General features: G+C 44.4%; 1 protein-coding gene across 8 annotated transcripts; it reads right to left on the reverse strand.

Moving 5' to 3' along the window:
- Positions 1–65: 65 nt before the first annotated feature.
- On the reverse strand, positions 66–17,026 carry LOC139536919 (proto-oncogene DBL). Of its 8 annotated transcripts, none has more exons than XM_071337647.1 (27): positions 16,844–17,025; positions 11,285–11,413; positions 10,894–11,010; positions 10,541–10,690; positions 10,296–10,420; positions 9,991–10,105; positions 9,773–9,892; positions 9,429–9,620; positions 9,068–9,259; positions 8,536–8,707; positions 8,230–8,315; positions 7,108–7,193; positions 6,838–6,904; positions 6,635–6,750; positions 6,449–6,518; positions 6,237–6,329; positions 5,962–6,054; positions 5,729–5,854; positions 5,359–5,574; positions 5,148–5,240; positions 4,612–4,690; positions 4,373–4,430; positions 3,902–4,017; positions 3,513–3,625; positions 3,234–3,346; positions 3,041–3,144; positions 66–1,215 (listed from the first exon to the last, which is right to left on the reverse strand). In XM_071337647.1, exons 1-27 carry the CDS (start codon positions 16,892–16,894, stop codon positions 1,181–1,183), a joined length of 3,027 nt encoding a protein of 1,008 aa, XP_071193748.1. In that variant the 5' UTR covers positions 16,895–17,025; the 3' UTR covers positions 66–1,180. The 8 variants fall into 8 exon arrangements, with proteins under 8 accessions (XP_071193748.1, XP_071193745.1, XP_071193747.1 ...); XM_071337644.1 differs by having other exon boundaries at positions 3,902–4,101; XM_071337646.1 differs by having other exon boundaries at positions 4,373–4,433; positions 16,844–17,024.
- Between the last annotated feature and the right edge of the window lie 6,251 nt (positions 17,027–23,277).

Below are 23,277 nucleotides of genomic sequence, written 5' to 3' on the forward strand. Positions count from 1 at the left end.
AACATTTACGAAAATGGATAAGAGTGTCTGCTAAATGACCTAGAACGTAAAGAAAGACTCTCCCATCAGATTATCTTGTGCTTGTATTTGGTAAAATAATTTCCATCCATGTCATATATGAAATTCTCTGTACATTCACATGAATCCCCAACGTCCGTCTATGTGGAGAATTGACATATAAGCTGCAACATCCAATCATCACACTCACTCAGCAGCAGAAATAGCAGCAGCGGCAGAAGCACTGCAGGACCCTCCTCTCACGTCAAATGGTCAGATGACTGACACACCACCCCCTACTGGCACAAAACTGCAGTGCACATAAAAAGAAGCATTAGGCAATGTTCAACAGGGAACTGACCACTTGCAACGCCCTGTTGACATTCATGCAGAATAGTGAGCATAGAAATACAACGCTTGGCACTGTTTGCTTGCTGTTAGTTTTCACACTGAAATGTAAGCTATTTACCATAGTAATTGGGGGTAATGAGAGTGGTACAAAATGAGGCTGTTCTAACAAATAAAGCAGACAGGGCAACTGTACAATAGCATGTTTTGGCACATAACCTGGCATTGATGATATGTTGAAATCTATCATGGTCTATCGTGAACCATGATAGTTACACACAAATGTAAAAAAATAGAGATTGATTCACTTTCACTGTAACAGAAGTAAAACAGTCCTTTTTCTAAGTAAATATATTTATAAAGTGGACTAGAAACAGTTCATGCATCTCATCCACAGGAAAATGAAGACATGGAGATCCTATCTCCCCGGGGTGACAGTTCTTTAAGGGGATGTTGTGATGCTGCCTGGGGTCGGAAAGTAGACTCAGTCCACTGCCTTGTGCTTGAGGTTGTTTGCTTGACGTGGGTAGGGATGTTACCCACGGCAACACATGCACCCTCTGGAGGAAATGTAAAAAGACGTCCTTGTGGTTTATCGTCATGGTATTAATATGGTGGTGATTATTATACATTTCCGGAGATGGACGGTAAAAGAAGGCAAAGTTGACCCTTCAGATCCTCTGGTTTGATTGATGACTGGTCGGTCTCTCTGGCAGCATGTTCAAGGCCCCTGGAGATTCCAGGAAAGATGACCTTGGATAGGGAATGATGTCGGGACGACAGTTATGGTGACAGAGGTTGTGTCCGGACGGAGAGTGGATGGCACGTGCTTCATTCAGAGAGAGCTGAGCTTTCGGGTTTTCTGATTCCCTGAAAGAGTAAGAGAAACACACAGGTAGTAAGGTCGTAATGAGCAGGTATGTAGAGAAACACACAGGTAGTAAGGTCGTAATGAGCAGGTATGTAGAGAAACACACAGGTAGTAAGGTCGTAATGAGCAGGTATGTAGAGAAACACACAGGTAGTAAGGTCGTAATGAGCAGGTATGTAGAGAAACACACAGGTAGTAAGGTAGTAATGTGCAGGAATGTAGAGAAACACACAGGTAGTAAGGTAGTAATGTGCAGGTATGTAGAGAAACACACAGGTAGTAAGGTAGTAATGTGCAGGTATGTAGAGAAACACACAGGTAGTAAGGTAGTAATGTGCAGGTATGTAGAGAAACACACAGGTAGTAAGGTAGTAATATGCAGGTATGTAGAGAAACACACAGGTAGTAAGGTAGTAATGAGCAGGTATGTAGAGAAACACACAGGTAGTAAGGTAGTAATGTGCAGGTATGTAGAGAAACACACAGGTAGTAAGGTAGTAATGTGCAGGTATGTAGAGAAACACACAGGTAGTAAGGTCGTAATGAGCAGGTATGTAGAGAAACACACAGGTAGTAAGGTAGTAATGTGCAGGTATGTAGAGAAACACACAGGTAGTAAGGTAGTAATGTGCAGGTATGTAGAGAAACACACAGGTACTAAGGTAGTAATGAGCAGGTATGTAGAGAAACACACAGGTAGTAAGGTAGTAATGAGCAGGTATGTAGAGAAACACACAGGTAGTAAGGTAGTAATGTGCAGGTATGTAGAGAAACACACAGGCAGTAAGGTAGTAATGTGCAGGTATGTAGAGAAACACACAGGTAGTAAGGTAGTAATGAGCAGGTATGTAGAGAAAAACACAGGTAGTAAGGTAGTAATGTGCAGGTATGTAGAGAAACACACAGGTAGTAAGGTAGTAATGTGCAGGTATGTAGAGAAACACACAGGTAGTAAGGTAGTAATGTGCAGGTATGTAGAGAAACACACAGGTAGTAAGGTAGTAATGTGCAGGTATGTAGAGAAACACACAGGTAGTAAGGTAGTAATGTGCAGGTATGTAGAGAAACACACAGGTAGTAAGGTAGTAATGTGCAGGTATGTAGAGAAACACACAGGTAGTAAGGTAGTAATGTGCAGGTATGTAGAGAAACACACAGGTAGTAAGGTAGTAATGTGCAGGTATGTAGAGAAACACACAGGTAGTAAGGTAGTAATGTGCAGGTATGTAGAGAAACACACAGGTAGTAAGGTAGTAATGTGCAGGTATGTAGAGAAACACACAGGTAGTAAGGTCGTAATGAGCAGGTATGTAGAGAAACACACAGGTAGTAAGGTAGTAATGTGCAGGTATGTAGAGAAACACACAGGTAGTAAGGTCGTAATGTGCAGGTATGTAGAGAAACACACAGGTAGTAAGGTCGTAATGTGCAGGTATGTAGAGAAACACACAGGTAGTAAGGTCGTAATGTGCAGGTATGTAGAGAAACACACAGGTAGTAAGGTAGTAATGTGCAGGTATGTAGAGAAACACACAGGTAGTAAGGTCGTAATGTGCAGGTATGTAGAGAAACACACAGGTAGTAAGGTAGTAATGTGCAGGTATGTAGAGAAACACACAGGTAGTAAGGTCGTAATGTGCAGGTATGTAGAGAAACACACAGGTAGTAAGGTCGTAATGTGCAGGTATGTAGAGAAACACACAGGTAGTAAGGTAGTAATGTGCAGGTCTGTTTGTGGATATGAGGACATCTTATTCATCCTTGCTAATAGCTACAAACACAAGAACAGTGATCTCTACTATTGCTCCACGGGGAGCCCCTCACCTTCCATCCTGCCTGAGTGGGCACGGCCACTCTCTCCCAGAATCCTGTGCAGGTTATCAGCTGAGACCCGACCCTCATCACAACGACTGACATTCCTCACGAGCCTGACAGAGAGAGAATCAGGAGTGCTGCTGTAGTAACGACAGCAAGCAACAGTAACAGCGGTAGTGATATTAGTAACGGGGCTTCTCACCACTTCCCTACAGTGTCCTGATCCAGCAGCTGGATGACATCGCCGCACTTAATGATGAGGTCATCTGTACTGCACACACTACTTTCCACCAGGGCCCTGTACCTCCCAGGAACCTGTGAGAGGAAAGCATGTCCCATTAAGACCAGATAAACAAAAAACAGACTGACAATAGCCTCGTATTTTACATCGTGCTCTAACTACAATGTCCAATTACGTCCACAAACTGTTTTGCAGGAACACTTGACACTACAACGCCGGGTGACGTTTAGACTGGCTCACCAGTGGAGTAGGGTCGTCCTCCTCGTCAGAGTCTGACAGGTTGGACAAGTCAGTGGTGCTCCAGTCCTCCGGACCCTCACAGATGTCCACTGAGTGGGAGGTGCCAGGCCAACCTACGTTTGACAGACAGAAGCTCTCGATTACAACCCTCCCCACAAGTCAAAGGCGTCTCTTTGCGTGCCAAACATATTCACCTAAATGTCACTTACGTTAGACACTTTCAAAACTTTCCCACTGACGACAAAAACACAATTCCACCACGACATGCTGGACTTTTCAGTGTCAAAACCTCACCGACCGGCCCCAATTGGCCAGTAGACTTGGAGTCTGCTTTGCTACTAAAGTGAGTTGGTGAGACAAAATGGCTGCTGTTTTCCACGCTTACTCACTGCGTCGATTGTTGTGCTGGGGCTGGGGGGAGAAGACCACGGGGTCTGTGAGGACGGGGCTGGTGCGGCCCGACGACTCGGCCTCCTCCGTGCTGAGGGACTGGTCTAGAGGCTTACTGTGAGGAAGGACATCAAAACAACCTGAGCAGCCAGTGGTCTGCCCGGTACTCCACGGCATGCACACCGACATATGAGCCAGACTGTCCCGCGTCGCAAAGGAACGGGGCAGAAACACAACATCCACATGGTCACAAGCTTGGCCTCAGGCACTGGCTAAGTCACATCATTCTCCAGACCAACGCCAGAGAAACAAGCTTGACATTTCGACCACAAACGAATCACACGCTACGAGCGCCGTTTTCAAACATTTCCAGGAAATCCCAATGTTCTCTTTGTTCATCATGCAAATTGTAAGACATGGGGACATGAGAGAACATGAGAGGACGTGAGAGGACATGCAAAGAGCATCACCTGTCAGTAGAGGGAGGAGACAGAGGAGTCTGCTCTGAGAGTTGAATAGGGGGAATGTCTTCTGAGAGAGGGAGAGGGGGGCAGAGGGCAGATAAAAAGGGACTTTAGACCTCCAGGTAGTTTAACCCAACTACTGGCATGCAGACAGACAAGTCACATCACACCACAATAGAGGACAAGGGGAATGAACAACACACCCAACATGGAAGCTGACAGACAAGTAGACGCAAAGTAGAAACCTTGGAGGAGCCTCTGTTGGTTGGTGAGAATTTTCCTGATCTCGGTGAGCCAGGCGATCTTGATCTGGAACGTAGGGGCCTGGGGAACAACCACGGGCATCAGTACCGTGTGTGTGTCAGCGAGTCAAATCAAACCAAACTGTATTGGCCGCGTACACATTTTGCAGATGTTATCGCAGGTGCCTCGAAATGCTTGTGTTTCTAGCTCCAACAGTGCAGTAATACCTAACAATACAAAACAATACACGCAAATCCCCAAACATAAAATAAAATAATTGAGGAATATCAGGACGAGCAATGTCAGAGTCCGGAATATCAATACACAGGATGGTGTGTATATACATCATGGACAGTGTATGAATAGAAAAGGTGGGTACGGCAGTAGTTATATAGGATGAGCCTTCACTAGAATACAGTGAGTACATATGAAGTGAGTAAGAAGACCAGACCAAGCCCACTCCATCACTTGCCAAGGCACAGACTAAACCGAGAGCACAAGATAATCAAAATCAAATGATACATAATGTGGCCCTCACCTGAACAACATACACCTCCTCTCTGCCACTGTACCAGAGCTCAAACTTCTTCACGTCGCCTTTGACATTCTCAGTGATGCCAACAGCACTCATCTGCAGACAAAACACAATTCACCACCGCAAGTGTATTGACTGTCCCTTTAATCAAAGCGACCGTGTGTCCATATGATAAGAACAGAAGTGCCGGCCGTGCCCTGCCCCCCGGCCTTACCCTCAGGCAGTGCTTGAAGCTATAGAAGGGGGTGCGGTCGTGGCCCTCCCCATGCTCCTCGCGGCGCTTGCAGAAGAGCAGAGCGTGCTCATGCAGGAAGAGATGCCTCTGCATGGGTTTGAAACGGGCCTTCATCCTCGTCGGGCCCCTCTTATGGCTGATCCACACACTGAAGGAGCCCTGCATCAGCACCCGACCCAGGTCACTCAGCTCCCCCTGGTGACACAGCCAGACACAACACAACCCAGCATGTTGGGATATGGTAAGACATAATTACTACAAAATTCACTTTTGTAAAATATGCACATCTGTCCCTTTCTCGTGCATTCTCACTTAGTCACTCATACATTCTCTCACTCACATGCTTTACCTCATAACCTGTGATGGCGATCTGGTGCATGGAGTCGTTGACAGACTTGAGGAGATTCAGCATAGACTCTAGTGCCCCCTGCAGCTCAGAGATATAATCACTGTCTGCACTGTGCTTCAACAGTTCCTGTCGGGAAAGACAGAAGCCCGGAGGGCCCCAATGTGTTCAAATGGAATGTTAAAGCACACACGCGAACCATGTAAGTCAAGATGTCGGCTGAGCCCAAGCCCTACCTTGAGCAGCAGCTGGTACTTGGTCAGTCTCTGGACGGGCTTTAGGAGGTACGAGTCCAACCCCAGTTTGTGCTCCAGCTTCTTCTGACACGCCTACACAGGATAGAGACGGAAAGACTGAAGAAATCCTTCAAATGTATCCAGAAGACGCAACGTTCGTCAAAACTATATAACTTTTATCAATACATGAAAGGGGATTCAAAAGTGGGAGGTAAGGGGAAGTGCATCTCTCTTCAATGAAAAAAACAGTTTGGCAGTCCACTTAGCCAGAGTACCTGGAAGAAGAGGGAAGCAGAGCACTGTCTCCATAGCAACTCGGAGTGCGGTTTGTTCTGACAGTAACGCTCGTACACCTGGAACTTTTCTTTCTGAAACGACAGAGAAAATGTCAAAACCAAGCCAACTGACTGTAGAGGGTTACAGGGGGCTCTGCCTGATGACCCCATAACACATGAAGTCAGAGAGGTGTGATCAGAAGCTTGCTCACCCGTCGTAGAAAGCAGGCTCCAACCCTCTCGGGAGTCTCCAGGCACCCCTCCAAGTCCTGGAGGAAGGTCCTGTAGAGAGGAGGGGCGGATGAGGCATGACTTCAATCAATACTCTCCTCACTGTAAAAACAGAGCTTTTGCTTATCAGTGCGTGTGAAAGAGCGAGTGTTTGTGTACATCCTTGCCTGCTATGGAATTTGTAGATCTCTGGCATATTCCCAAACAGGACCTCCTTCTTGCTGCGCAGGACAGAGGGCAGTAGGTGGGAGAGGGCGGGGTTATCCATCTCTGCCCTGTAACCCTACAGAAATGAAGACTTGGTTTTTTATATATTGTACCCTTTGGGATGTTTTGTGTGTCTGTGCAACTGTTAAATGAAACACCTTACCAGCAAGACAGAGAGCAGCTCCTCTACATAGATCCTCTCTGTCTCAATAAGCTCTTTGATTATGTGTCTGAAGACACAAAGCACAGTCAGCAAGATGCACAGAGAGAGAGAGAGAGACAGAGAGGCACCAGTAAGGGAAATTCCTTTATTAAATTAAACGTAATTACATTTTCTAGGCAGATAACAGACAAAACCAGATAAATAGTTGATGGAACCAAGCTGGAATCAGACAGTACATGCAGACTGATGATGAGTGGGGTGCTGTTTCACCGTTTCAGCTGGTCTGGGCTCTCCTCTCCCTCCTGGCCGTAGGAGAGAGAGTTGCGATTCTCCTCATAGTCATGCATCACCTCTATCTGGAGGGGAGAGAGAGAGGGCAGGGATGAATTTAGTCAACAGGACAAGCTGAAACAATGATAAGCCACTCTGTAGGACAAAGATGATGTGGAGGCCAGATAAAAGAATATGCTATCCCACACTGGAGAAAATGCAAATCGTATTTACATGAAATGTAAAGTAGGGACATTCTATAGCCCTATTGGGACGGGGGAGGTTGGGATGGTCGGGTGATGTAATTATCCGCACGAGCACAAAACACCACATCCGTCATTTTAGTCTTGTCCGTATCGGACATGTCAGTCATTTTTATTTGGCGGGAAGGTTATTATTCCAGCCCCCCCCCCCCCAAAAACGACCGTTTTTTGGCAAACTCCCCAGGTCCTCTGCTAATACTTATCCCGTGTGAATCGTCATCCCTGTTTTTTTGAGGGATAATACAGAGTTGAACAGGTGCGGCACGCAGTCTTAAAAACAAAGTGCTACGCCCGTAGCGTACAGATGAATGATCTGTTTTGTCATATACCAACTTTCCCGCCTACTGGGCACAGACGTTAACTCAACGTCTCTTCCACTTCGGTTCAACGTACTTTCATGACAATGACGTGGATACAACGTTGATTCAACCAGCAGCCCGCTGCCTATTTCTCTTTTAAAAGATTAAGCGGATGATATTGTGCCAATGAATTGATAAATTGGCAATTGCGTCAGTTAATTGAATGTCTGCGTACAGTTCACAGTTCTTATTGAAACCATTTACCTTCTCCAAACTGAAAGCCAATGTAAGGCTATCCCTAGATAAGTTGAAATATATTCACGCCTGGAACAGCCTCCTGGCTCCCGACACGATGGTCCATTTTGAATGAGAAAAATGATATATTTCCCGGGGCAGTTTGGTAAAACAAATCCCATCCGAATCGTCGAATGGAGAGAAAAAAACGGGCATGCTGGTCGAAATAACCACGTAACCAAAGTCCTATATTAATACAGGTCCCGTACGTGTCATACACTTAATGAACCCTTCTGATCTTTCAGGTGTCACAACCCAACTCTCACCTTTCTAGGGCTTTTCCGAGCTGCCCTCTTGCCAGGTAAGAGGTCAAAAGAGAACCTTGAGTTGAGAACCGAGTTGAAATCTACACCTGCAGGCATGAAAATGCACAGAATGATTATTTAAAAAAAAAGACTATTACTTCAAGTATGAACACTTGATCTGAGGAAGACAGGCTGCTGAATGTCCACTATCATTCTTGAAAAATCGTTTCTCACACACCTAATAATCAGAGTACGAGAACGAATTCACATTCAGCGTCCGTTAGGCCTCGGTAAGAGTTTTGTGGTTGTGTATTTATGGAAACGTACTGTGTTTGGGGGAGAAGAGAGGGGATTTGCACCGGGGAGAGTGTTCAGGCCGAGGGGCCACCAGCTGGATGGGCCGCACCTGAATGTCAGCCAGCTTCCTCAGACATGCCTGTCTGTTGTGGATCATTCTCTGCATGGCAGACAGCTTCTCAGTGGCCACCCCAATCTGAGACTGAGATAGAAAGAGAGAGAGAGAGAGAGAGAGAGAGAGAGAGAGAGAGAGAGAGAGAGAGAGAGAGAGAGAGAGAGAGAGATTACCGATAGAGATCGACAGGCCTATTGGATCTGCATGAGGGTGGAAAGTGCTGGCAACAGTAGGTTGTTGATAATAATACTCTACGCTTGTGGCAGAAGTAGTATCAGAGTATTTGTCATGTTTGCTGTGTTGACAGGATGTTGTCGTCGTACCAAAGAGCTTTGGGATGAAATGATACAGTGATAACGGGAGGAAATGGCACGGTATGACTTGGAGCCAGGCTGGGTGAAAAAGTGACTGATACCAAAGAACACACTATGGAACAGGGACACATACCTCTAGCTGTGGGGTCAGGATGGCCTCGAACTCCAGACTGAGGACATCAGGGCTTTGGCTCAGACACAACGGTGTCTCCTCCTGGAGTCTCTCTATATCCTGCAGCGCTCCCTGAGCTCCCTCCTTGGACTGGAACTTATCCACCAGCTGATTGGCTAAGAGGTAAGCCCCCTCGTCACACCAGCGCCGGGCCTGAGGGCGGACGTAGACACACAAACACAGACACACACACACACAGAGACGCATGGAAGCATGACACACTGACCATCACAGACATCACAGACTCTACAAGCTTTATGAGTGGATATGGGAGGATGGGGGTTACAATTGTGTGTGTGTGTGTGTGTGTGCGCTCGCATGCCTCTTCCAGACGCAGCAGCAGGTCACGTATGCGGGTGAGGGCAGCCCGTTTGGCTCGGATAGCGGTGGTCAGCACGTCACAGTGGTGCCGCAGCTCGTTGCACCGCTGGACGATCAGGGCCAGAGCGTAGTGGTGACCGGTGGCCAGCTGGTGGCCGCGCAGGATGATTATCTGGGCACGGCCCATCTCTTCCTGACAACCACCACAATCACAAAAACCCCCCAGTCAAGGATCCCCATCATAGGTGCATCTATCTGGAGCAGTTTACGTTTCTCTGTCAGAAATCTCAAGATGTACTCGATAAGGGTCAAGCGAGAGGTTCTTTTGTGTCGTGGGACCCTGACCTGTGCGCGGGTGTCCAGTGACTCCAGATCTTTTAATAGCTGTTCTGTCTGGACCACAGTCCCGCCCACTGCAGCGACCTCCTTCTCCTGACCAGACAGCCGGTCCAGGATCTCCTCCATCTGAGCAACAGCGAAAAGGAAGTTTGACCTTTGGCACTAAATGTAGGAAATAGTACAGATTGACACGTTTCACTTTTACCACTCTCAACTGTCTGTACCTCATGAAAGCTCATCTCGTATCTCATCAGCTGAAGGTACTGCTGCAGTTTCAGGTGATGCTTCTCAAAAAAGCCATCAAAAGCCATCTCCATGTCCCGTAGTTGGGCCAGAAGCCTGACGAAAACAGATGGTACACAAGCTAAAAGGTCAAACACTTAAATCTATCAAAACGATAATTCCTCCAGAACCCCATCCCATGGCAGCTACCGCAAAGACAACATGAGATAAATGAAACTACACACACCAACGGCATGTGAAGAAACACAATTGTCTGAGCCATCTTTTTTTTAACAGTGTACTGTACCTCTGCACCGTGTCCCAGTCCTGTTTGATATCTTTGTCCTCCTGACCATCAGCTTTAGCTGCCTTGGCAGCTTCCAGGTTGGAGAGCAAGTGACGGCCCTCCCGCATCACTGACCTGATGTCATCCTGCAATCGTTGCCATTCAGTTATTCACAGGACATCACAACACCATGCACTACTACGGCCTTGCAACAACAACAAAAATGTTTGAATAATTCCAAGGTTGTCATGGGAGATGTGTCTTACTTTCAGCTGCCTGTATTTGTCAGTGTGGGATCTGAGGAGGAACTCGATGTCGTCGGCCTCATCTGGAAGCTCGGTCTCGGCGAGCTCGGTGCCGAACGACTGCAGCATCTGGGCTATCTCCTTCACGGTCACGGCAAAGCTCTCAATAGCCTACAGAGGGAGACAAATATTCACGAATGTCTGCCTTATACCAAAAACACCAATTTGTCACGTATTCTGCCACACCGCACATCCAGGCTGCTTTGCGGTGTTAATTGTCTACATGTTGTTGACGGGGTCAGTGTTCCAAAATACCAGGTCTGCCTATAAATCGATGTGTTGCTTTAGGTGACACCGCGGGACAGCATGTTTACCGTACGAAGGACCACCCAGTCACTGTGGCAGTACTCCAGAGTTCCACCAAACTCTGAGGTCAGCTGGTTCTCATCGATGTAGCGAAGCAGGTCCGTCACTGAACTGAGCATAACCACCTGTGGAGGAACGCAGAGTAGCAGACCGAGGTGTACAACACAAAACCACCATGACAACCAGAATCGATAATAATCACTCCTCACATTACAGTAATACATCTTAGAGAGAGATTGTGGGTAACACAACCTAAGAGAGTCCTTCACAGCCCCTGGTATTGTCAGACTGTTGAAACAACTAGTGTGATCGCCCGAATACTGTCCCTTAACCACTTTCTGTACTGGCAGTTGCTCAACATTTCAAACAAGCCTTGGTTTCGTCATCTCCACTTCTTACCGGCATCTTGAGCATGAAGTCCTCCTGGCTGAAGCGGAAGCCCAAGTCAGTGCCGGTGCCTGAGGGACTCTGCAGGAGGCTGGTGGGCCGTAGAACCAACACCAGGTGGAGATTCCCCGGGAAGGACATCTGCAGAAAGAAGACAGCAGGAGAAGTGAAAAACAGTTAAGTTAATTGATATCATTTAACTTCATTGCCTGTGTGGTATGACTGTTGTGTCAGCCTGCTCTGTTTTATTCCTACTTGGTTATTGCCTCACTGCCGTTCTCAAGCTGTTCTTCTTAGTTTTCATCCTACTCAGTACGTGTGGACGTTTACATTGTTGACCTTTTTAGATCATTAGATAACTCTTACATAAAGCCCTCCTCCCTATCACACTAAAAGAGTGAATACACCTAAGTCAGCATGTTGATGTTTGGTATAAATGATAACCCCTATGTTGCATGGATAGATGAATGCCGAGTTATATTTTGATATATATTTTTACACATGTTAACTACATGGCTCTGGATGAATGTAATGGGCTCTAATTTTACCAAGATGTTCTAATTCTGTCCACTGGAATTTAGGTTCCGGTTCATTTTAAAGCGTTGCAAAACAATTATGACAAGTATTGTCTCTACATGATGAATAAAATAAACTAATGATAGAGAAAGAGGAGAAATGCCGGTCAAATAGAACCCTTCTACTGTCTCTGGAATAGCAGAGAAACTCACAACATACTGCAACACCTCCAATATCCTACTGCAACGCCTCCAACATCATACTGCAACACCTCCGACATCATACTGCAACACCTCCGATATCATACTGCAACGCCTCCAACATCATACTGCAACGCCCTCCAACATCATACTGCAACGCCTCCGACATCATACTGCAACACCTCCTACATCATACTGCAACGCCCTCCAACATCATACTGCAACGCCCTCCAACATCATACTGCAACACCTCCATCATCATACTGCAACACCTCCATCATCATACTGCAACACCTCCAACATCATACTGCAACACCTCCAACATCATACTGCAACACCCTCCAACATCATACTGCAACACCTCCAACATCATACTGCAACGCCCTCCAACATCATACTGCAACACCTCCAACATCATACTGCAACACCTCCAACATCATACTGCAACACCTCCAACATCATACTGCAACGCCCTCCGACATCATACTGCAATGCCCTCCAACATCATACTGCAACGCCTCCGGCATCATACTGCAACGCCTCCAACATCATACTGCAACGCCTCCAACATCATACTGCAACACCTCCGACATCATACTGCAACGCCTCCGACATCATACTGCAACACCTCCGATATCATACTGCAACGCCTCCGACATCATACTGCAATGCCTCCAACATCATACTGCAACGCCTCCGACATCATACCGCAACGCCTCCGACATCATACTGCAACGCCCTCCGACATCATACTGCAACGCCCTCTGACATCATACTGCAACACCTCCAACATCATAATGCAAAGCATCCGATATCATACTGCAACACCTCCAACATCATACTGCAACATCTCCAACATCATACTGCAACACCTCCAACATCATACTGCAACACCTCCAACATCATACTGCAACACCTCCAACATCATACTGCAACTAGAGGTCGCCTGATTAATCGGAATGGCCGATTAATTAGGGCCGATTTCAAGTTTTCATAACAATCGGAAATCGGTCATTTTGGACGCCGATTTAGCCGATTTTTAAAATGTATTTTTAAATGCAATTTTTTACACCTTTATTTAACTAGGCAAGTCAGTTAAGAACACATTCTTAATTTCAATGACGGCCTAGGAACGGTGGGTTAACTGCCTTGTTCAGGGGCAGAACGACAGATTTTTACTTTGTCAGCTCAGGGATTCAATCTTGCAACCTTACGGTTAACTAGTCCAACGCTCTAACCACCTGCCTCACGAGGAGCCCGCCTGTTATGCGAATGCAGTAAGAAGCCAAGGTAAGTTGCTAACTAGCATTAAACTTATCTTATAAAAAACAATCAATCAATCATAATCACTAGTTATAACTACACATGGTTAATGATATTACTAGTTTATCTAGCGTGTCCTGCGTTGCATAGAATCGATGCGGTGCGCATTCGCGAAAAAGGACTGTCGTTGCTCCAACGTGTACCTAACCATAAACATCAATGCCTTTCTTAAAATCAATACACAGAAGTATATATTTTTAAACCTGCATATTTAGCAAAAAAAATCCAGGTTAGCAGGCAATATTAACCAGGTGAAATTGTGTCACTTCTCTTGCGTTCATTGCATGCAGAGTCAGAGTATATGCAACAGTTTGGGCCGCCTGGCTCATTGCGAACTAATTTGCTAGAATTTAACATAATTATGACATAATATTGAAGGTTGTGCAATGTAACAGGAATATTTAGACTTATGGATGCCGCCCGTTAGATAAAATACGGAACGGTTCCGTATTTCTTTTTTTTTTCTTTTTTTTTCTTCTTTTTTTATCCCATTTTCTCCCCAATTTTCGTGGTATCCAATCGCTAGTAATTACTATCTTGTCTCATCGCTACAACTCCCGTACGGGCTCGGGAGAGACGAAGGTCGAAAGCCATGCGTCCTCCGAAGCACAACCCAACCAAGCCGCACTGCTTCTTAACACAGCGCGCCTCCAACCCGGAAGCCAGCCGCACCAATGTGTCGGAGGAAACACTGTGTACCTGGCCCCCTTGGTTAGCACGCACTGCGCCCGGCCCGCCACAGGAGTCGCTGGAGCGCGATGAGACCTAAGGCTCGTATTTCTGTGTGTTATTATGTTATAATTAAGTCTATGATTTGATAGAGCAGTCTGACTGAGCGATGGTAGGCACCAGCAGGCTCGTAAGCATTCATTCAAACAGCACACTCGTGCGTTTTGCCAGCAGCTCTTCGCAATGCTTCAAACATTGCGCTGTTTATGACTTCAAGCCTATCAACTCCTGAGATTAGGCTGGTGTAACTGATGTGAAATGGCTAGCTAGTTAGCGGGGTGCGCGCTAATAGCGTTTCAAACGTCACTCGCTCTGAGACTTGGCGTAGTTGTTCCCCTTGCTCTGCATGGGTAACGCTGCTTCGGGGGTGGCTGTTGTCGATGTGTTTCTGGTTCGAGCCCAGGAAGGAGCGAGGACAGGGACGGAGGCTATACTGTTACACTGGCAATACTAAAGTGCCTATAAGAACATCCAATAGTCAAAGGTATATGAAATACAAATCGTATAGAGAGAAATAGTCCTATAATTCCTATAATAACTACAACCTAAAACTTCTTACCTGGGAATATTGAAGACTCATGTTAAAAGGAACCACCAGCTTTCATATGTTCTCATGTTCTGAGCAAGGAACTTAAACCTTAGCTTTCTTACATGGCACATATTGCACTTTTTCTTTCTTCTCCAACACTTTGTTTTTGCATTATTTAAACCAAATTGAACATGTTTCATTATTTATGAGGCTAAATTGATTTTATTGATGTATTATTTTAAGTTAAAATAAGTGTTCATTCAGTATTGTTGTAATTGTCATTATTACAAATAAATAAATCGGACGATTAATCGGTATCGGCTTTTTTTGGTCCTCCAATAATCAGTATCGGCATTGAAAAATCATAATCGGTCGACCTCTAACTGCAACACCTCCAACATCATACTGCAACACCTCCGACATCATACTGCAACACCTCCAACATCATACTGCAACACCTCCAACATCATACTGCAACACCTCCAACATCATACTGCAACACCTCCAACATCATACTGCAACACCTCCAACATCATACTGCAACACCTCCAACATCATACTGCAACACCTCCAACATCATACTGCAACAGCAGTGGAGGACCTTAGACTCTTATAACATCCTTGTGACCAACTAGCTGTTGTTCTATGTCAGACTCTTCAGATGTGTGAGGCAAATGCACCTCAGGCTCAGCACTAAAAGTGAATAAGACTTCAGTAATGGAACTTTACATAGGCCAATTGGAGATGTACTTCCATGTACAGGCCACTGTGATCCAAGGGGCAGCTTTGAGCAGCAGCGTGAATGCAAATAGATATAAGGCAAAGTCAATCTGAATGTCTGCAGGACAGGTGATCAATGAAACACACCAGGCGACACCAAGCTCATCAGCTTTCCCTCACACTCAGTCAATCCTGGTGGAGACATGCTGAAGATTAGTTTGACCACTGCAGCACAGATCAGAAACGTGCATATCAACAGTTTTTTGGCCTATTACACATCTCAAATAGACCCGCTATACCATCACATAATGCATGTATTATGAGATAGTTTTTTGGTATAATTCAGCTCTAACAAAACTACTGTCTCCATCGTTTCCGACCACACTGCTGTGTCAGTGAAACACCTTGTTAACAGTACATCAAAATAAAAATAAATGATTTCAGCTTTATTTAACCAGGTAGGCCAGTTGAGAACAAGTTCTCATTTACAACTGCGACTTGGCCAAGATAAAGCAAAGCAGTGCGACACAAACAACAACACAGAGTTACACATGGAATAAACAAACGTACAGTCAATAACACAATAGAAAAGTCTATATACAGTGTGTGCAAATGAGGTAAGATTAGGGAGGTAAGGCAATACATAGGCCATAGTGGCGAAATAATTACAATTTAGCAATTAAACACTGGAGTGATAGATGTGCAGAAGATGAATGTGCAAGTAGAGATACTGGGGTGCAAAGGAGCAACAACAAAAAAGAACAATATGGGGATGAGGTAGTTGGGTGGGCTATTTACAGATGGGCTATGTACAGGTGCAATAATCTGTAAACTGCTCTGACAGCTGGTGCTTAAAGTTAGTGAGGGAGATATGTGTCTCCAGCTTCAGTGATTTTTGCAATTCGTTCCAGTCATTGGCAGCAGAGAACTGGAAGGAAAGGCGGCCAAAGTAAGAATTGGCTGTGGTGCCTGTGGTGCCCTGTGGTGAACTACAGAGCAAATATAGTACAATAGGCTATATCAGTTATTAGCTAACTGTATATGAATGATGCAGACTGATACATACAGATAGCTGTAGAAATGCAACTAGGCAACTGCAATAATATTTTAAGGTCATACAATATTCATTAACTCTCTATCGATAAAGATAACACTGATGATAATAGCCTCCCACAACAAACACTAGGTTATATCACTCTTCAATGCCTAAAGACCTGTTTCAACTAATGTTACTGTTGTTATCCCGCAAGACTTATCATACACTCCATTTTGTCATTGGCATGTCCTGTCCGACCCCCCCCCCCCCATCTCCAAACACATGTATAGACGTACAACTATGTAAACTATTTTTGAAATTCACGCTTACAAGAACAGACAGAAACTCAAGTGTTATCTGACATTTGTATATGCCTTAAGTCGCATGCGATTTCTAGCTGATGCCGCAGTAGGGCACATCCCGGCCAAGCAGTGTTCGACTCGCTATGCTGCAATAGACAGATCCTGATCCTAATTTCGGGAAACATCAAAGAAATACTTATATCGTAAACACCTTACCGCGGCCCTCCGCAAACGGGGCAGTCCCCTAAAAGGATTGGCCTCCGCCATGGTTTTAGGTTGGCCTTTCTAGGGGATATCTCCCTATTTTTAGGGGATATCGCGCCGCCTCACAACTTCCCTCCCTCCATCAGTACTGCGCGGGACTCTCGGCAGTAGTGAGCAGCCGCAGCATCGCATTGCAGTGGCCGGGTGGGTAGCCGGTAGTGATACGAACGAACGGCTCTTTTTGAACGGCTGTTTTTGGTGAACGTTGGGAATCGAATTGCATCTGTGAAAAATACGTTCATTTGGCTCCCTTATTTGCATACTGTTACTGTTGCTTTTTCAGCTCCAGACGTCGATTATCTGAAGATGGTAATTCCTCAGTGCAGGAACCATATAGTGAGGAGAGAGCCTCATTCTGATCAACGCTCATTTTTCCATTGCATTATATTTGTTCATATATTTGGTCTGGTAAAAATATAGTTGAACTCACATAACACGATCTGGCCTAATGATAGGCAACGTTGTAGGCATTACATTAGAGATTGGCCATTTTTTTTATGGTTTAAGGTCACTTTGTAAGCACTACTGAACGAAGAGCCGTTTGGTAGCCAAAAGAACGGCTCTTTTTAGGTGAAAGGAGCCAAATGATCCGGTTCACCGAAAAGACTCGGAATAGCCATCACTCGTAACAGGCAGCGCTGTCTGTCTGCAACACCTTGAACGCACTTGCGTCCACTCAGAATAGGGAGGTGTCAGTGTCACTGTCACGCGCATTTCACGTCAACTGCAAAATCAAATTCATGTAAATAATATGAATGATTTTCCTATGCCATGCTGTGTGTGAGCAATCTTTTCTATAGGACTGTGTGTGTGTGTGTGTGTGTGTGTGTGTGTGTGTGTGTGTGTGTGTGTGTGTGTGTGTGTGTGTGTGTGTGTGTGTGTGTGTGTGTGTGTGTGTGTGTGTGTGTGTGTGTGTGTGTGTGTGCGTGCGCGAGAGAGAGAGAGAGATTTTGATTTGATTAGGATCTCTTTTAGTCTTCATTTGGACTACTCTTCCAAGAGTCCTTAAACATTAAAATACAATTTATAATACAATCACATTTTCACGTATAACAGACTGACATATTGACCAGATAAATATTCTAACAGTCTAAAAGATAGAGTGATTATTCCTCTACCATAGTCCAGCACAACTTTCCTATGTATTATATTTAAACGGTTTTAAAGTATTGTTTGAATTTATATATTGAAAGGTTTCTGGTTTGCTCAGATAAATTATTACATTTCTTTATTGCTCTAAATCGAAATGTTCTTGTGCCTATTTCTCTTTTCTGTCTGGACAACACAAAGATGGTGGACAATCTATTCCTAGTATTTACTGAATGTCTGTCTCTTACCAACTGAATTTTGTTTTATATATTTTATTTATTTCACCTTTATTTAACCAGGTAGGCAAGTTGAGAACAAGTTCTCATTTACAATTGCGACCTGGCCAAGATAAAGCAAAGCAGTTTGACACATACAACAACACAGAGTTACACATGGAGTAAAACAAACATACAGTCAATGATACAGTAGAAAAAAATAAGTGTATACAATGTGAGCAAATGAGGTGAGATAAGGGAGGTAAAGGCAAAAAAAGGCCATGGTGGTGAAGTAAATACAATATTGCAAGTAAAACACTGGAATATTAGATTTGCAGTGGAAGAATGTGCAAAGTAAAGATAGAAATAATGGGGTGCAAAGGAGCAAAATAAATAAATATATAAATACAGTAGGGGGAGAGGTAGTTGTTTGGGCTAAATTATAGATGGGCTTTGTACAGGTGCAGTAATCTGTGAGCTGCTCTGACAGCTGGTACTTAAAGCTAGTGAGGGAGATAAGTATTTCCAGTTTCAGAAAAAAACTTTGGAGTACTTTAAATGAAATTATGGGCAGAAAGACAAATTTCTTTCATCGAATCAGATGGCTTATTTATCACAAAACCATTTGATGTTGCCAATTATTTGTATGATTATTTAATTGGCAAAGTGGACAAACTTAGGCAGGAAATGCCAATAACAAACAGTGAGCAATTGTATTCATGCATTGTATTCATGCATTTCCTTAATGGATGCTTCTCTAATGTCAGAAATGTATTGTTGTGTACCGCAGGGCAGCTCTCTAGGCCCTCTACTCTTTTCTATTTTTACCAATGACCTGCCACTGGCATTAAACCAAGCATGTGTGTCCATGTATGCTGATGATTCAACCATATTCGCATCAGCAACCACAGCTAATGAAGTCACTGAAACCCTTCACAAAGAGTTCCAGTTTGTTTTGGAATGGGTGGCAAGTAATAAACTGGTCCTGAACATTTCTAAAACTAGGAGCATTCCTTAAGTTCTAGACCTCGGCTGAATATGGTAATGATTGGTGTGACTGTTGAACAAGTTGAGGAGACTAAATTACTTGGCGTTACCATAGATTGTAAACTGTCATGGTCAAAACATATAGATTCAATAGTTGTAAAGATGGGGAGAGGTCTGGCCGTAATAAAGAGATGCTCTGCTTTTTTTTGACACCACGCTCCAAAAAGCAGGTTCTGCAGGCTCTAGTTTAGTCTAATCTTGATTATTGTCCAGTCGTGTGGTCTGGTGCTGCAAGGAAAGACCGGGTTAAGCTGCAGATGGCCCAGAACAGAGCGGCACGTCTTGCTCTTCATTGTAATCAGAGGGCTGATATAAATGCTATGCATGCCAGTCTCTCTTGGCTAAGAGTTGAGAAGAGACTGACTGCATCACTTCTTGTTTTTATAGGAAACATTAGTGTTGAAAATCCCAAATTGTTTGCATAGTCAACTTACACACAGCTCTGACACACACTTACCCCACCAGACAGGCCACCAGGGGTCTTTTCACAGTCCCCAAATCCAGATCAAATTTAAGAAGGCGTATAGTGCTATATAGAGCCCTTATTGCATGAAACTTCCGTCTCATATTGCTCAAACAAACAGCAAACCTGGTTTAAAAAACAGATAAAGCAACACCTCACAGCACAACGCCTCTCCCCTATTTGACCTAGATAGTTTGTGTGTATGCATTGAAATGTCAGCTAAGCGTGCCTTTAACATTTTTTTATGTAGTTCTGTCCTTGTTCTTGTCTATTGATGTTCTGTGTTATGTCATTCTGTATTATGGTTCATGTTTTGTGTGGACCCCAGGAAGTGTAGCTGCTGCTTTTGCAACAGCTAATGGGGATCCTAATAAAATATTAAAATACCAAATAGAATCAAATCACACATTGACCTACACATTGTAAACCTTTGGGTCCTTTTGTCCCTGCTGAGCCAAACAACTCAACTTTTCACCTAAACTCATCTCTGACCAGACTCCTGACAAGTTCCTATTCAATCAAAACCTGTAGGCCTAGGCAGAGTTCCTGGATAACTCTGTAATTTCGTTCTTCAGTATTTTTGCTTACTAACCGTCGCTCGTACAACACCATCACTATCCGTTCACATTTTACAACCTCATAATACCAATGTCCTGATCGATAGATGGATTACTGAATGCAGTGCTGGTATTATTAAAGTTTTTGGGAAAGTAAAGAAGCCGATTTAGCCTGTGGTGACTTTGTCAAGTGGAAAAAGACCGATGCTTCGCTAACCAAACCGCATGTAGCTGAGATTTAGCACCACGGATAACAGTGGAATCCCATCGGTCTGACGCACATGACATTGGACAGTGATCTGATCTCTCATATGGTGCTTGGATCAGAAGCAATATTGTTCGGCCAGTAGGGGGCACTATACCTCACATAATAAAATAGCTATTCTAGAGTGCTGCCAGACTATACCACACAGTAAGTACTCTGTCATAATACAACAGAAAAATTCAAAAAATATAGCTAGCCAAGGAATTGTTAGCTGTGAGTTTGAGTCTACTATATCTCAGCAATTGTGTGAATTGTTGCACCCACAAATGTACCCTATGTCCATAAGGTAACAATAGTAGTCTACATTAATCTCAGGTGGAACTAGCATTACTCTATATTTTACTCTCTAATACTGATATACACATTTACCCTTGGGAATTCAGTAGTCTTTTGAAGTACTACATTTAGTAGTATTTAGTGTCATCCTTTCTAAGGATATGCTTGCTCGCTATGCTAAGCCAATGACCATATTTAGAATGCAGGTTGCCAGGTTCCTGACTCTGTCGACCCAAACATCTGTTAGAAGCTGTCCTCCTGGCTGGCACAGTACCACACAGAAATAAATAAATGTTACATGCCTGAATCAGGACTCATGCGTTCTGGAAACAAGGTTTGCCAGTCCTAATGTGTCTTCAAATAAAATACAAATGTATTGGTTGTGTACACGTATTTTGCCGATGTTATTGTAGGTGCAGCGAAATGCTTCTGTTCCTACTGTAGCTCCAACAGTGCCTAACAATACAAAACAATACACGCAAATCCAGAAAAAAAAGTAATTAGGAAATATAGAAATATCAGAACTAGCAATTTCAGAACCCAGAACATAAATACACAGTATATGTACAGTATATGATTGTGTGTATAGAGATTATGGACAGTATATGAATAGAAAAGGTGTGTACAGCAGTAGTTATATACAGTACATTCTGAAAGTATTCAGACCCCTTGTCTTTTTCCCCATTTTGTTACGTTACAGCCTTATTCTAAAATGGATTAAATACATTTTAAAAAATCATCTGGCCTCCAGAATGGAGCAGCGGTCTAAGGCACTGCGAGGTGTTCCTACAGACACGGGTTCATTACGAACGGCGCACAATTGGCCCAGCATCGTCCGGGTTAGGGGAGGGTTTGACCGGTGGGGCTTTACTTGGCCCGTCGCGCTCTGGCGACTCCTTGTGGCGGGCCGGCTGCCTGCGGGCTGACACCGGTCACCAGTTCAACAGTGTTTCCTCCGACACATTGGTGCGGCTGGTTTCCAGGTTAAGTAGCCGGGTGTTAAGGAGCGCGGTTAGGCAGGTCATATTTCGGAAGTCGCATTACTCCAACTTTGCCTCTTCTGAGCCTGTTGGGGAGATAATACATGTTTTAAATCCTCATCAATCTGCACACAATACCCCATAATGACAAAGCGAAAACAGTTTTTTAGACATTTTTGCAAAGGTATAAAAAAACAAACAGAAATACCTTATTTACATACAGTACCAGACATCAGTTTGGAAACAGTTTTGATGTCTTCACTATTATTCTACAATGTAAAAAAAGTCAAAATTAAGAAAAACCCTGGAATGAATAGGTGTGTCCAAACTTTTGACTGGTACTGTAAGTATTCAGACGCTTTGCAATGAGGCTCAAAATTGAGCTCAGGTGCATCCTTGAGATGCATCCTTGAGATGTTTCTACAACTTGATTGGAGTCCACCTGTGGTAAATTCAATTGATTGGACATGATTTGGAAAGGCACACACCTGTCTATATAAGGTCCTACAGTTGACAGTGCCTGTCATAGCAAAAACCAAGCCATGAGGTCAAAGGAATTGTCCGTAGAGCTCCGAGACAGGATTGTGTCGAGGCACAGATCTGGGGAAGGGTACCAAAACATTGAAGGTCCCCAAGAATACAGCAGCATTGAAGGTCCCCAAGAACACAGTGGCCTCCATAATTCTTAAATGGAAGAAGTTTGGAACCACCAAGACTTTTCCTAGAGCTGGCCGCCTGATCAAACTGAGCAATTGGGCTAAAAGAGCCTTGGTCAGGGAGGTGAACCAGAACCCGATGGTCACTCTGAAGGAGCTCCAGAGTTCCTCTGTGGAGATGGGAGAACCTTCCAGATGGACAACCATCTCTGCAGCACTCCACCAATCAGGCCTTTATGGTAAACTCCCGCTTGGAGTTTGCCAAAAGGCACCTACAGGACTCTCAGACCATGAGAAACAAGATTCTCTGGTCTGATGAATCCAAACTATTTGGCCTGAATGCCAAGCGTCATGTCTGGAGGAAACCTGGCACCATCCCTACGGTGAAGCATGGTGGTGGCAGCATCATGCTGTGGGGATGTTTTTCAGCATCAGGGACTGGGAGACAAGTCAGGATCGAGGGAAAGGTGAAAGGAAAGTAAAGAGAGTGTCACGATCGTCGTCAGGGTGGAAATGACCGGACCAAGGTGCAGCGTGGTGAGCGTACATTTCTTTTTATTTTGAATGTCGCCAAAAAAAACAAGAAACAACAACAACGAACGTGAAGCTGACTATGGCTATACAGGCCACTAACACAGACAACTACCCACAACTAAGGTGGAAAAACAGGCGGCCTAAGTATGATTCCCAATCAGAGACGACGATAGACAGCTGTCCCTGATTGAGAACCATACCCAAAACATAGAAACAGAAAACATAGAAATAAAGAAACTAGAATGCCCACCCTAGTCACACCATGGCCTAACCAAAATAGAGAATAAAAGCCTCTCTATGGCCA

This window comes from Salvelinus alpinus, chromosome 13 (assembly GCF_045679555.1).
Source record: "Salvelinus alpinus chromosome 13, SLU_Salpinus.1, whole genome shotgun sequence".
NCBI classification, from domain to species: Eukaryota; Metazoa; Chordata; class Actinopteri; order Salmoniformes; family Salmonidae; genus Salvelinus; species Salvelinus alpinus.